Source organism: Piliocolobus tephrosceles, chromosome 4 (genome assembly GCF_002776525.5).
Source record: "Piliocolobus tephrosceles isolate RC106 chromosome 4, ASM277652v3, whole genome shotgun sequence".
NCBI classification, from domain to species: Eukaryota; Metazoa; Chordata; class Mammalia; order Primates; family Cercopithecidae; genus Piliocolobus; species Piliocolobus tephrosceles.
In genome coordinates this window covers 143,212,291-143,227,203 of record NC_045437.1, presented here as the reverse complement: position 1 = coordinate 143,227,203, position 14,913 = coordinate 143,212,291, and the positions used below count along the sequence as shown (strand labels likewise).

The following is a 14,913-nucleotide window of genomic DNA, read 5'->3' as shown; positions in this document are numbered from 1 at the left end:
CTAGGGCCAGAGTGGGGCAAGACAATTGTGCTGTTGGCTACTCATACAGAGAGAAGAGCTGGAAATCACTAAGCCTTCCCGGGCTGACACACCCACCCAGAACGGATGGCCCAGGAGTGCGGCGAGGAGGCAGGGGTAAAGGACGCGGCTCCAGGCAGGGGAACCTGGGCATTCTTTCCGCGCTTGCACGAAGATGCTGCAAGTGGAGACACCAGCGAATCCAGGGTCTCGGCTAGGAAGTCGCGCTGAGCTCAGTGGAGGACGCCCCTTTTCTCCTCCTGGTCCCCCAGCCCCGTGCAAAGTGAGCTGGAGAAAGTTGTGCCCGGGCCATGGCGGCCAGGGCTGGAGAAAGGAACGAAGGCAAGCAGGGAAGTGACGGGGCCCCCTTACCTTGTCCTTGGGGCCGAGGTTCTGCAACACCTCTTTGCCGGTGGCGCTCCGAATCTCCACCCCGGAGGGCGCGGGAGACGCGGGCGCGGGCTCCCTGCTCTCTTCCCGGCCTTGGCCCCTGCGCGGGGTGTCCCCCTCGGTCCTGGGCCGGCTCCCTGAGCCTCGGTCGCTGCCCTGGCCGCTCCGAGGAGTCTTCGCGCCCCGCTGCCCCACGCTGAGGGCATCGAAATCCAGCGTCTTGCTCTCGAAGGCGCCCTCCACGTTGCAGAACATGCCGCCGTATTTCTGCCGCGGGACCTGGTCCGTGGTGCCCGGCCTGGCCAGGTACACGGGCAGATCGTCTTCGTGGGAGCTGTCCCAGCCTCTCCGGCCCGAGGCCATGGTTCAAGCGCGAAAGCGGCCCGCGGGCTTTTCTTCCCCAGAGGCGGAAAGGGCAGCCGCCGGCAGCGTGCGCCGAGCCACAGTGACTGCGGCGGGAGGAGGCGCCTGAGCCTTCGCGCCAGAGGCGGCAGTGCTGCTCCGATTCCTGCCTGTCCCTAGCGAGCCACAGAGCCACACAACCAGCCTGCGCGCGCGGCGCAGGGGCCCGGAGTAGCGGCGCGCTTCGCTCGCTCGCTGGACCTCTCGCCCGGCCGCACCTCCTCACGCACCCCCAACCCTAACGTGGCCTCCCGGGCTGACGCAGCGTCGGTGCCCATCACAATCACAAACCAAACTTGGCGCGCGCGCACACGCACACACAGGCGCACACTGCCCGCTCGCGCAATAGCCTTGCTTCACACACTTTCATGCAATTCAGACGTCTTAGAAATGTTCACACTCAAGCACTTGACTGCTTCACCCACACTAACTCCCTAGTTTGCCTCACAAACACAAAGCTTTCTGACGTCCCTCATGCACAAAAACCCAGCTGACCCAGGTGGATTCATCTCAAAGCCAAGTCCCGATTTACAACTAACACATACAAACTCAAGTTTACTACAGACTCACAATCCTACCCAGAACCCCGAACTTGCCTCATCCTGATCTGTAGGATGACACTCACAATTACACCCAGTTCTAGAATCTGCCTTGCAAACCCACACTCTCACATAAAGTCCTGAATTGGCTTACACACACAACACAAACACACAGATTGAGAGAGAAGTCCTCTTACTTCATTGAGAGTCACAAAAGCCCTTTGACTCACGTAAGCCCTTTCCTGGTTTCTATATAATACTCTAGAATTTGCTTTTTACCACCCCTAATTTGCCTCACACACAATTACATTTCAGATCACACACACACACTCTCTCTCTCTCTCTCTTAGATTTTGCCTTGCAAAGCACTCTTCATTAATGCTCTGTCCCTCATACAACAAACCTCAGATTTCAATCTCACACACTGACACAAGTCCAGGTTTACCTCAGTCAGAACCGACACTTAGATTCACACCCAAGCCCAGATTTACTTCAAAATCACACAACCAAAGACTTCACTTTTCATGTTACCTCACATATATGCAGACTTTACTTACGTAGGTCTATGCTTTCATAACCTCATTATCTTCCCCACATCCACCCAGGTATACTCTGATGCAGACTTTGCCACATAAACAGAATCCACAAACTACATGCCTTACATCATGTCTGCATACACTACCTAAACCCAAAACCTCTGGTACCAGATTTAACTGGGCTCCCTCTCAGAAATTCACCTATTTGTTTATTTAGTCAACCAACATAAATCAGATACCCACTATGGCTTTCACAAGATACTGGAGGAACAGTGTCGAACAAGGGAGATGGGTCTGTCCTCACCAAGAATGTAGTCTCTTACCACCCATCTAGGTAGCACAGTCCTTCACTGTTCTGCTCAACATACTGAACTTTGTTTATTTTGTGAACCAAACACTCCCCCTCCCAAGCACAGACACACACACGCTAAGCTCCATGAAGGCAGAGATCTGGTCTGTTCAGTTCACCTTTGTATATCTTGTGCCCAGAACATCTACAGGCATTTGATACATTCTTTTTGAATAAATGGAGGATAACAATAACAACAACAGCAACACCAGGAACATTTATGGAGTTATTGCTATGTGCCAGTCATTATTATGATTGTTTCACATATATTAATGCATTTAATGCTCATAAGCATATGGCGGGCTTCTTTGTGCACAGACATAGTCTTTGAAGGCATCTGCATAGAATTTGATGAATTGAACCTCTGAACTCTGATTTTGGAGTAGAACAAAGGCTCTGGAAACTGGCATGTCAGTCTTAGGTCTGTGATGGCCACAAAAATTTGGGGAATGGAAGTTGGCCTGAACTTAGATCAAAGACAGGTATATTGACACAAGTTAAACCTATCCCCTGGGCAGGTGCGGTGGCTCAGACCTGTAATCCCAACACTTTGGGAGGCCGAGACAGGTGGATCACCTCAGGTTAGGAGTTCAAGATCAGCCTGGCCAACATGATGAAACCCGATCTCTACTAAAAATGTAAAAAATAGCCGGGCGTGGTGGCACCCATCTGTAGTCCCACCTACTTGGGAGGAGGCTGAGGCAGGAGAATTGCTTGAACCCAGGAGGTAGAGGTTGCAGTGAGCAGAGATTGCGGCACTCTGCTCAAGCCTAGGTGACAGAGCAAAATTCCATCTCAAAACAACAACAACAACAACAACAACAAAACCCTATCCTCAGTGAAGAGAAAGCCACTTGCTAAACTGCCTATGCTCCATCAGAATTATTTACAACTTCTTAAGCTGACTTCCTCTGGGCAGGTGCTCCTTCTTAAATGCTGGTTGGTGATGGACTCAGAATTTCCTGTAAGTGCTGCTTCAGAACAATTACAGTTAAGGCTTATCCAGGTTTTATTAGTTTCAGGCTCTGCTCTAAGGACATCCAGGCAGTATCTTAATTAGTCTTAATAACCTTACCTGTCAGGTACTAGCATTTCTTTTTGTTTGAGACAGCATCTCATTCTGTCACCCAGATGGGAAAGGCGGGAGTGCAGTAGCCTGATCACAGCCCAGGGCAGCCTTGACCCCAGGGGCTCAAGCAATCCTCCTACTTCAGCCTGCTGAGTAGCTGAGACTACAGGGGTGTGCCACCATGTCCAGCTAAACTTGTATTTTTTGCAGAAACAGAGTTTCACCATGTTGCCCATGCTGGTCTTGAACTCCTGAATTCAAGCCATCTGCCCACTTTGGCCTCCCAAAGTACTGGGATTACAGAAGTGAGCCACTGCACCTGGCCTATTACTTTTTTTCTACTAATGAGGAAGCAGAGGCTCTGAATAAATGTCCAAGTTATAAAATAGTCAGAACTTGAAGCAGGATATGTGCAGAGTCTGTTTACTTTGAGAGAGGGCACATTCTGCATGTAGACACACACTTTTATGTGCATATTTGCGTGGGAGCATGGGCATACAAACAGAACTTTGTAGTTGTACGTGAGCCCGATTGTTAGAGCTGCATTGCCTCACCACTGTGTCTGATGCAGTGTATAGTCACGATAATTACATTTGTTGACAAAATATCACATTTAAAAGTAACAGTTACATGTATACATATGTGTTTAATTAAGAAAGTACAGCAGCCTATTAAAATTTTAAAAAGACTAAAATGGGAATGGCTGATCTGACTCCAATTCTGCAACTATGTGGCTTTAGGCAAATTTCTGGCTTAACCTACTTGTGTTTTTCTCCTTCATGTTTGCCTCCCACTGAAGAGGATTATGATGGACTTCATTCCTTGAGCAAGCCATTGTGCTAAGAATTTCATAAACATTGCCTTAACCTTCCTAAGTACCCCATAAATCTGAAGTGATGATTATTTCCATTTTATCCGTGGAGAAAATGAGCCTTCGTGAAGGTCAGTTCTTTCCCTGAAGTATCAGTTAGTACTTCAAACTGGAATTCAAACCTTCCACTAGCCGATTCAGACAGAACCTGTGCTCTTAAAAAAAATAATAGTAGAGCTCTGTCGTGAGGATCCAGAGAATTAACAAATGGGAAGGCCAAAATTAAGGTGTTATGGAATGAAATATCTCTAAGTGCCCCAGTTGTTCTTGGACAGAAGTTAACTTTGGTTAAGGCAAACACTCACATAAAAAAATATCAGACCACTTGACTCTAAGCAAAAGCATTAGGCCCTCATTTTGTCATGTCCCTTTCTAATAAGATAGAGGATACATTACTTGTGACAATCACAAACATAAGAGCAACAGTATGTCTATAGATACTGTAAGTCAGACCACCCAGGGAAGGGGTTATTCAAAACCAATGTACAAACAGCAAACTATTTCTGTAATGTGAGCAAGAAAATAGAGCTTTGAACTTGTCACATGTCAAATCAGATTTTCATTTCCTGTAACTGAAGTAAATCATATGCCACGTTGTATTGAGATGACTTGTGATGTGAGCACATAGCATGTCTGATTATAACTCTAGGAAAATGTATTCCACAGGCATGTTCTATTACCTCTAGATCAGCAGAAGGCAGAAACTCCTCCCCAGAAAGCAGTGATATGCACTAAGCAATCCTGATATGGCAGCACACAGAATACATTTTATGCAAAAATAAATTGCATTGCTTTTTTTTTTTTTTCTGAGACAGAATCTTGCTCTGTCGCCCAGGCTAGAGTGCAATGGTCCGATCTTGGCTCACTGCAACCTCCACCTCCCGGGTTCAAGCGATTCTCCTGCCTCAGCCTCCCAAGTGGCTGGAACTATAGGCGCCCACCACTATGCTCAGCTAATTTTTAAATGTTTGGTAGAGGTGGGGTTTTGCCATGTTAGCCAGGCTGGTCTCGAACTCCTGACCTCAGGTGATCCGCCTGCTCGGCCTCCGAAAGTGCTAGGATTACAGGAATGAGCCACTGCGCCCAGCCACATTGCGTTCTTATAAGGCAAAGTCTACCCAACAGAAGATAAAATTTTAGTTCTCACTAAGGTTATGCCTCTAGTCTCAAAATAAGAAGAAAATAGAGGAGTTATACAATTAATAATATGTATATTGACTCATCAGTTAATTTAAATAATTCTAATCAAAACCTACCCTCCTTCTTTTCTTTCTTTGAGTTGCAGGAATTTGAACCTACATTATCTTGTCCTGATCTTGATGGACATAGGGGTTAGAAATTCAATTTTTCATAGAGAGATGCCATATATAAATAAGGCAGTATTTGCAAAATGTTTAGCATTCTGCCTGACATAAAGTAGGTGCCCAATAAATATTACTCTCTCATTTCCTCGGAGTATAGATATATTATTAATATCACAGAGACTTTGCAATGAGCTTGATGGTGTCCTGTAACTTTAACTTTGCAGGATTTTATGGAACAAGTTGATACTGTAATAATGCTGGATATGTATTTAAAAAAGAAATACAAATAAAAGATAAAAATTTTCCGTATACCTCCATCATACCCTATGAATTTTCCTGGCAGGCCACTGTTTAATTTCAGCTCAATATTTGGTGAACAAAGTGTTAATTCTGACAAAGCCACATTTAAGCCAATAGTTACAAACCTAAAACCTAAAAACAAGTTGTTTTCAAATATACACATAATGTTAAAACAAGGTTATAAAATATTTTCAATAATCTTAATTGTACATGCAGAAAAACATCTGCTTTTATAATAATATATACATGTAGGGGAAAAACCTGCAATAATATATATCAAAATATTAGCAGAGTGTAACTCATAGGATTACAGGAAACTTTCAGTTTCTTCCTTCAGGCATTTCTATATTTTTCGAAATCTTTATAGTAAGTGTGAGTTATAGTTATAATCATAAAGAATGTTTTTTTCTTTTATTATTATTATACTTTAAGTTCTAGGGTACATGTGCATAGTGTGCAAGTTTGTTACATATGTATACTTGTCCCATGTTGGTGTGCTGCACCCATTAACTCGTCAGCACCCATCAACTCATCAGCACCCATCAACTCGTCATTTACATCAGGTATAACTCCCAATGCAATCCCTCTCCCCTCCCCCCTCCCCATGATAGGCCCCAGTGTGTGATGTAAGAATGTTATTTTTAAATATGTGTCCAGGATGTTATTTTAGATAGAAATATATTTACTGAACATGGCGAAAATTGCCAATGGAAAATTATTGACCCAAGCTTTTATCTCCCTACTCTGTTAGGCAGATATATTATCTAAAGTGAAAAGCAAAAATAAAATCAGGCCTCTCATCAGAGTCAAATTGTCACTTCATGCAAAGTATTTCCGCAGTTGGACAGCTGAGTGGGAAAATGATCATTATGGTGGGAGTGTGAAATGAGGGCTTAAGAATGTCCTCGAGGTAAATCCTTTCCACCAAAGAATTAGTTAATAGAACATGACATAATCACCTTCCTGGTGGGGAGTTGTTGGGGTTTTCTTCCCAATTTCATACACTGAGCATCTCTCTTTGATTTTAATATTCTCAAATGTTCGAAAGCCACTTCCAAAAACAGAATTTTCTTTTGCCCTAAGTGGAAAGAAGATAAATTTTAAAGTAATTGCTGACCAATATGATAACAGAGATACTCATTTCAAATGCTCTAATCCTCTAGTTACCTTGATGCAGGCTCACAGGTGCAATTTAATCTCCTAAATGAAAATCTCTAAGTAAGGGCCAGACGATAAAGTGAGTTACAGGATGTAACAGGAAAAAAAAAAAAAAAAAAAAAAAAAAAAGCCAAGCCTATGACTTGTCCCACCTCTTTGCCAGTCAAACTTGCTGACAATGTTTCCAAGATTTTTTAAATGTACCGTTATTTTTCCAGTTACTCTTTATGTTTTTGCCCATTTACAAAATACTCTTATTGGTTTTACATTATTTTTGTAACAATCTCATCCTGATTATTTAAAATGAAATGATTCTGTCTTACCTTTTACTATTCAAAGATAAAAATAACAAAACATATTCCTTGTTTATCACTCCCTTCCTTCCTTTTCAATGAAAATTTGAAAGTCCAGAAAAGCAGAGAGTAATTTAGCAAATGCCCATGTACTCACAGTCTAGTCAACTTTTCACCATATTTTATTCATATGTTTTTAACTAATAAAATATTACAGACTTCGGATATCCTTGGTACCCCTTTCCTTTTCTCTTTTTCTTGCTCTCTGAATAACAACCACTAACCTATATTAATCATTCATATTCTTCTAAAGTTTGCTTTCTATTGGAAACTGATCCTTTAATTGGGATTTTTAAGCTTGTTTTCTTACCAAATAAAATATTATCTTAGTTTAATTATTTGTATTTGAAAATAACCCTTGGCCAATAATGATGTACAGAAGTCCTTCACTCTTGGAAAGCTGAGGCTTACAACAATAACAGTAGGTTTCCCCCTCCTAAAGTAAAAGTAATCATAATTCATATCAGAGCAGAAATTCAATCCAAATTCTAAAACTCTGTGCTTCTTAATCAACCAATACTGTGTTTGAGACAGGCTAGAAAACCAACTATTTTTCTCTTATTGGGAATATTGTTGTTACTATGAAGCTTAAGTGGCTCAAGAAACTTAGACTTAACATTTAAAAGGGTACCTTTGATTTTAGTATTCCCTTGAGACTAAACTAAGTAACGCACAAAGAAAGGTAGTCAAGTAAGATGACAGTCTGAAAAGAGAAGCTCCTTTCACTCCATACAGAAACTTGCTGACTCCAGAGATGAGGGCGCATCCTGGCTCCAGTGTAAGTGACAAACAGGCCAGGGTACAAATGACAAATACCGAAAGATACGAGAAGAAAAAATTGAAACATGGTGAATAGTTCTTTCATTGAGAATTTTTTGGTTATGCATACATTCAGAAAATATAAGTGCGTTGATAATGCCTTTTTAACCTAATGCTTTTGTCTGATTTTATTTTTTAGTTAATAAATAGTTCCCTGTCCAGGCAGTTCCCTGGAATGCCTTATTCCTCCGGATCTTTCCTAATGAAGATGAAAGGATAGGAAAAAGGATCCTTTCAATGTTTCCAAGCTTTTAGAATAATTTATATTGGAAAAATGAAGAAAATAGGTACAGACAATTAGTCCAATCGTATAGCTCCATTTTCCATGTCTTATTAAGAGATAGCACAGTATTTATGTGGAACGAATGAGAAAAGCCTGGGATCTGAAGTCAGAAAATCTGGACCACAATTTTGGGACCACCATGAATTGAGTTAATTTGGGGAAACTACACAAACACTTTATTTCTCTCCCCTTACCAACAAAATAAAAATAAAAAGCTGTGGTGCTGAAAAAACAGTGAGATGTTTTATGCCGGGTTGTAACTGTTCTTTATAAATATTGTTTTATTTGCTTCAGTGCCTGGCCCCAATTTCTGTGATCAACAGTTAAGCAATAAACACATGTTGAATTAGTGATATCTGGAATTTTTGTTTTTCAGTGGTAGAACTCTATGTAGTATGTAGGGAATGATTACTAATCAGTCTTAGGTGTGACCAAAGTTAAAAATGTATTTTGGGAAACCAAATCAGATTACCTTCTCTTCTAATCGTAAAACTCTTAGACATTTGTCCCCTGCAGAAACCCTTAGACAAAAGATGTAGACAAATGCATGTATAATACTTACATAAAATATACTAAAAATAAGATACAAATGTATTTTTTTAAAGATTAATTTTTTAGCAGAGCTTATATTAGAATTTACTCAGCTTTGACTATGCAGTGTCTAATAATTTATTGAATAATTCTTAATGTTGGCTGGCCACTAGGAATTGTTTTAACATTTAACATTTAAAGTACAATGTTAACTTGCTGACGTGTTTATTGTTTATCAAAAACATTCAATATGACCGTAGACTCAAACAATATGCTACAAAATGATTAGTTATACCAGAAGGGAATTTTTGACTGTAAATGTTACATCTGTGAAAATATACATTGCCGTCTTTTGCAATAGGTTGATTAATCAGTTGGTGGAGTAACTAGAGCATATTAAGATCTGACTAATCTAAAATTCGTAAAATCAAACATGTATTGAATATATGTTAGGAGCATTTGTAATAGAAAACCTAGGGTTAAATACTATGCAAATATTATACTGGAATATTTATCTGGTGCAGTGTTTTATCTTTAATATAATAATTTATCTTTAATTTATTTTAAAATTATAACTAAATACTAATTCTCAAACTAAAAAATTGAGTGACTTAAGAGATGGGAACAGGATTTATAAGTTATCTATGGTCTTGCAGTAAGTCTGGTGGATATAGGCCTTGCCAATTACCCTTGTACAAAATAAAATAAGAATATAATATTGTTACATGGATTATTCATTGTTAGGGATATAATTGTTGACCTTGGCTGGCAAGTTTATAATTACTTATTAAAATTCAATAATCTGTAATTGAAATATAATCATAAATCATATAATGATGATTAATTTCACCATCTGGATTTTTACAACCAGTAATTTTTACACCTGGATTCTGAGAAGTCTTTAATTCAGGAAAAAGCAAACATGAAAATTCCCCATGAGGAAAATACATCTAATTTTATTAAAAATGTAACTTTCCCATTGCTTCTTTCCCTTTTGGCTAAAATCTACTATAAAAATAAAACTCTCCCCAAATTTTAGTATACCTGATGACTTAGCAATCAAGTTTGCTTATTTGTTTTTTTCCTTTGAAGACATTGAATAAAATCCAAGAACCACATAGAAATTTGTTCTTGTAAAGAACTGTGTTCTTGTAAAGAACCTTTGAATTAACCTTATTCAGCCTCTCTTACAAAAGATACTTGGCTTTGACTATGTGATATCTAACAATTTACTTAGTAATTCTTAATGTTGGTTAGTTACTAGAAATTGTTTTAATACTTAAAGTACAATGTTAACTTGTTAAATCATTTATTTCTTATAAAAAATTCAATATTAGCACACACTCAAATAATACACTACAAAATAACTAGTTGTGAAGAAGGAATTTTTTTGGCTCTAAAAATTGCACCTACAAAAATATATATTATAGTTTGGTTTTTGACTAATTGTGTTTTTTTGTCCTAAAATAATGTAAATGCTAACGAGCCAAGTTCACACTCCCCAAATGCTGAGCCAAGTTCAAGCTCTCCCAGCTAAGAGGAGAGGAGGACCCCGCCAGAATAACAAAAGGGAAACAGCCCATTTAGTCAATTCACTACATATTTATTGAGCACTTATTTTGTGCCAGGGAATATACAAGGTGTTGTGGAAGTTTACAATACAGTAGATAAGACAAGTATTCCAATACAATGCTGCTCAGACTGTAATACGTGTTGTCACAAGAGGAAAAGGGAGCTACAGACCAAAGCAAACCACATGTGATGAAGAATGAGTGGGATTTTAACAGAGGAAGATGGATGTCATCATTCCTGGCTTAGTGGGAAATGCTGGGAGAACAGTGAGCAGGCCTGCACGGCTGGAGAGCACAATGCTGAAGCTGTAGGGTAGCAATGGATAGGGCCAGGAAGATTAGATAAGAGCTCGAATGTGGGGGACCCTGAATGAAGGGCAAAAAGTTTCCAAATTTCAATGTCCCAACGGTTTTATTGGAGCACAGTCATATCTATTTGTTTACGTATTGCCCATAGCTGCTTTCAACCTGCAACAGCAGCAGAGTTGAATAATATCAGCAGAAAATATATGGTTCACAAAACTGAAAATATTTGCTGTCTGATCCAGCACAGCAGAAGTTTTCCAACCCTTCATCTGCAGTGTATACAGTTTAGTGTCTGTGTAGTAAAATAGATTCTCACATTTATCACCTCTGGGCATGTTTATGGCTGCAGTCCTTTTTTTTTTTTTTTTTCCTTTTCTTTTTGAGATGAAATCTTGCTCTGTTGCCCAGGCTGAAGTGCAGTGGCATGATCTTGGCTCACTGCAGCCTCTGCCTCCCGGGTTCCAGCGATTCTCCTGCCTCAGCCTCCTGGGTAGCTGGGATTACAGGTGCACACTACCATGCCCAGCTGATTTTTGTATATTTTAGTAGAGACAAGGTTTCACCATGTTGGCCAGGCTGGTCTCGAACTCCTGACCTCAGGTGATCTGCCAGCTTTGGCCTCCCAAAGTGCTGGGATTACAGGCATGAGCCACTGCGCCCGGCCATGGCTGCAGCACTTTTAGAGAGCAGTTTGACAATAGATATCAAAGGCCTTAACATATTCAAGAAATCTGCATGTTAATTTGCATCCTTCAGGAGATTCTGCTGCAGGTGGTTCTGAAACCACATACTGAAAAATAATGCTCTCTGGTGTCTCTACTTTGAGACTCTTTCTGTTGAAAATCATTTTACAATACGTGTTACTGGTGCCTCCTAACTTAGAGAAGATTCCTAGGTCACGCTTTCCTGCTAGTGCTGGTGTAGGTGAAGTATCTTCAGTAAGGAACTGTTCTTTCAGCACCATGACCTTCAGCGCCTTTTGAAAGCAGTTCACACACCTGAATGCAGTCTCGAATTATGGGTCCCTCTTCAATGAGCAAATCCTTAGAACTCAGAATTCTCTATTTTAAATGGTAAAGAGCCTCATATTGATTGCAAATCTTACAACTTTGGATTTGTCTTAATTTCATCAGAATATTCAGACTGGTTTTAGATTTTTAAATTTTCCTTGAAGAGTGTGTTTTGACCCTGCTTTGAGAAGTAAAAACTTACAGGTTCACAGTGAGGAAACATATTCTACACATAGTTCTTATTGTATAGTATCTTGTCTTAGTTTTGTTGTTTTTTAAGTTGGAAAACTTTACTTTAAAATTCAATGTTAATTCCAGAGAGTTTAAACTGTGTTCCTTGTGTTTAGAAGGACATACTCCAGCCTGTGCAAACATAGTTAGACTCTCCCATCTCTACAAAAAAAATATTTTTTTTAATTAGCTGGTCATGGTGGTGCAATACTGTAGTCCCAGCTGCTTGGGAGGCTGAGGTGGGAGAATCGCTTATGCCCAGGAGGCTGAGGCTGCAGCAATTATGTCACTGTAGTCCAGCCTGGGTGACAGAGAGAGAGACTCTGGCTCAAAAAAGAAAAAAAAAAAAAAAAGGCCATACATACAATCTAGGCTGAGGTTAGCAATTTAATTTATCCAGTTGCTCCCTGTTTCCAAATCTGAAGCAAACTGATGTTTTAGCTAATATTTCTTTTTTGTCCAATGGGAAAGTTTGAGAATGCTTAGGAAAGGCTAATAAATGACAAAGAAAAGAGAAAGTTACTTGTTAAGTAAAACAGTCTATATGTTTCTGCCATCTTGTACCAAACAACTTTTGTTCCATTTCACGGAAGCTGACAATTCAGGGGTTTGAATTCACACGAGGTGTAATCAAGGTGGTCCAGTCAGGATTATAGAAATCAGATGTACAGTATTTTAAAAGAGATTTTTACATGGATTCACCCTGTGTAGGCATGTTGTTATGCACAGCTAATGCGTCAGTCATTATAGGAGCTCTCAACATAGTGGTAAAGACAAACAAATAAATGAAATGAAAAGAAAATGAAAATAGAGCCTGCTAAACAGTACCAAAAGGGTCAGCCCAGACATGAGACACATAAAGCCATCTCTAAAGGATAAGGGAAAGTGACTTCTGAAGAATGAGTAGGGAGAAGAAAACTGGTATTGAAGGTGCACACTACAGAAAAGAAGAAAACAAGATTCTATATAGAACACCAGTGGCAAGAAATAACTTGACTGGTTCTTGGAATTGCAAATAGTTTCCTATGAGCAGAGTGGAAGAAGCAGAGTGTAAAGAGTACAGGGAATAGACATGATATATGTAGGTGAGTATGTACACATAATTTTGAACATGCAAGAATATTGTGTGAGTTTAAAAATTTTAAAAAATGTGAAAAGTCTAGAAGAGGTGGTTCACAAAGGAAACAATAGGCATAAAAGTACTCAGTGCCTGGTAATTCCTCAATAAATGTCAGCTATTTTAGTAATGCAAGTGCGAAATTTAGGTTTTCTGAGATAGGATACTTTATTTGCTCTCTGATTTGATCTAGAACAAAGAGAAAAATCTGGATGGGACTTAATTTGTCTTGTGGGTCAAGAAGGAATTTGATGTAATGGGTAAGAGCCAGACTGACTTGGATTCAAATCCAGGTGTTAAATATTAGTTCTGCGCCCATGGGCAAGTTTTTAAAACCTCTCTAAGCTCATTTTCTCATCTGTAAAATGAAGATAATAATGTCTCATTTGCAGAGCTGTTGTGAGGGTTAAATGTAATAATATATGTGAAATAATTAGCACAAATTGGCTAGTGCAGAGAAAGCATGCAAAATGGTTGCTCGTGTGATTACAAAAGTAGATAGAGGACATGTGGTGGAGATTGGGGAACATTCCCAGAAGATGCATGGTGATAAGGACAATTGTCTCAGCTGGATGTGAATTCATCTTGCTGTGGCGGGTCTGTTTGTAAAGAAGAATAATCCCATGGATGAATAGGCAGCCAGCCAAGATGGCTTGATCCTCCTCATTGGGTCTAGCCAGGAAATCTGTGTGTGAGTAGAATGTGAATCACCTGCTTACTGTAAATTAATTATTATTATTCACTCAGCAAAGAGGAAAAGATGCTTGGTCAGAATTAATCATCTAAAAAACCGTTATTTTAAATTCATTGCATTTGAATATGGTAATGAGACATTTGTCACTTTTATAACTCTTTGTGGGGGACGGTGTCTGTTGTAGGATAGAAAAGGATTAACATATAATTTTTAGACTGTGCCTTTCTTTTTTTTTTTCTTTTCCATATTTATTAAAGCCTAATATAATATTTGGTGTATATTCCCACTTTATAGACAAGAAAACAGGCTTCGAGTTTGAAGTGAATTACAAAGGAACCACATTATTCTTAAGAACATGAAATGATGTAAAAATTCAGATCATTCTGACTCTAACCAATGGTTCTCACGTTAGAATCGCTAGAACTTTTTACAACTATTGAAACCCAGGGGCTGCTCCTAAATGTTCTGATTGAGGTTTTCAGAGGTAAACGACTCCCAAATATGACATTCCTTAGTCAAAAGCAACCTCTCTTTTAAAGGCTTGTTATGTATGTGAGTTAAACATTTTCAATATGAACACATTTTTAATATGAATATGCTGAACTGGGAAACTGAATTGAACAATAAATGGATCTTTTTTCTCTCCTTTGCTTTAGTCAGTTCAGGGCATTTGAGAAACAGGTTAAAAGCAGGGAAAATGAATCCAACTATTTATGCCATATTGGGGGAGGGGGGAATAGTTTTTCTCCCCCCTGACCTTTATAATGAGTCATTGATAGCCTTACTGTGGTGACTTTTTAGCCTCATCAGAGAACAAATCCCTCCAAACACTCTTAGTAATCAGAACATTATCTCATACTTGAATGTACTAGGTTCACATCACTTAACCAGTTGACCTTGGAGGCTTACTTCTCCAAATGAAAGATGAATCAATTTATCTTGATTTTTTTACGTCACTGAATAGACACAAATTTTGAAAAGTGGTCTCTTGTTGTCCTGTAAAATTGCAATGATCATACACTCCTGTAGCTCCTTCGAATCACCCTCTCTCTCTTTCCCTCG

The 14,913-nt window shown here is 39.6% G+C and overlaps 1 protein-coding gene across 1 annotated transcript in view; it reads right to left on the bottom strand.

Annotated features, from left to right (window-relative positions):
• The window catches only part of DPYSL3 (dihydropyrimidinase like 3), a 121,677-nt gene extending 120,694 nt beyond the window's left edge, over positions 1-983 (bottom strand). The window contains exon 1 of the mRNA XM_023227007.2: positions 391-983. Within this exon, the coding sequence (XP_023082775.1) occupies positions 391-771 (381 nt within the window). The 5' untranslated portion in view covers positions 772-983. The remainder of the gene's footprint in view (positions 1-390) is intronic.
• Between the last annotated feature and the right edge of the window lie 13,930 nt (positions 984-14,913).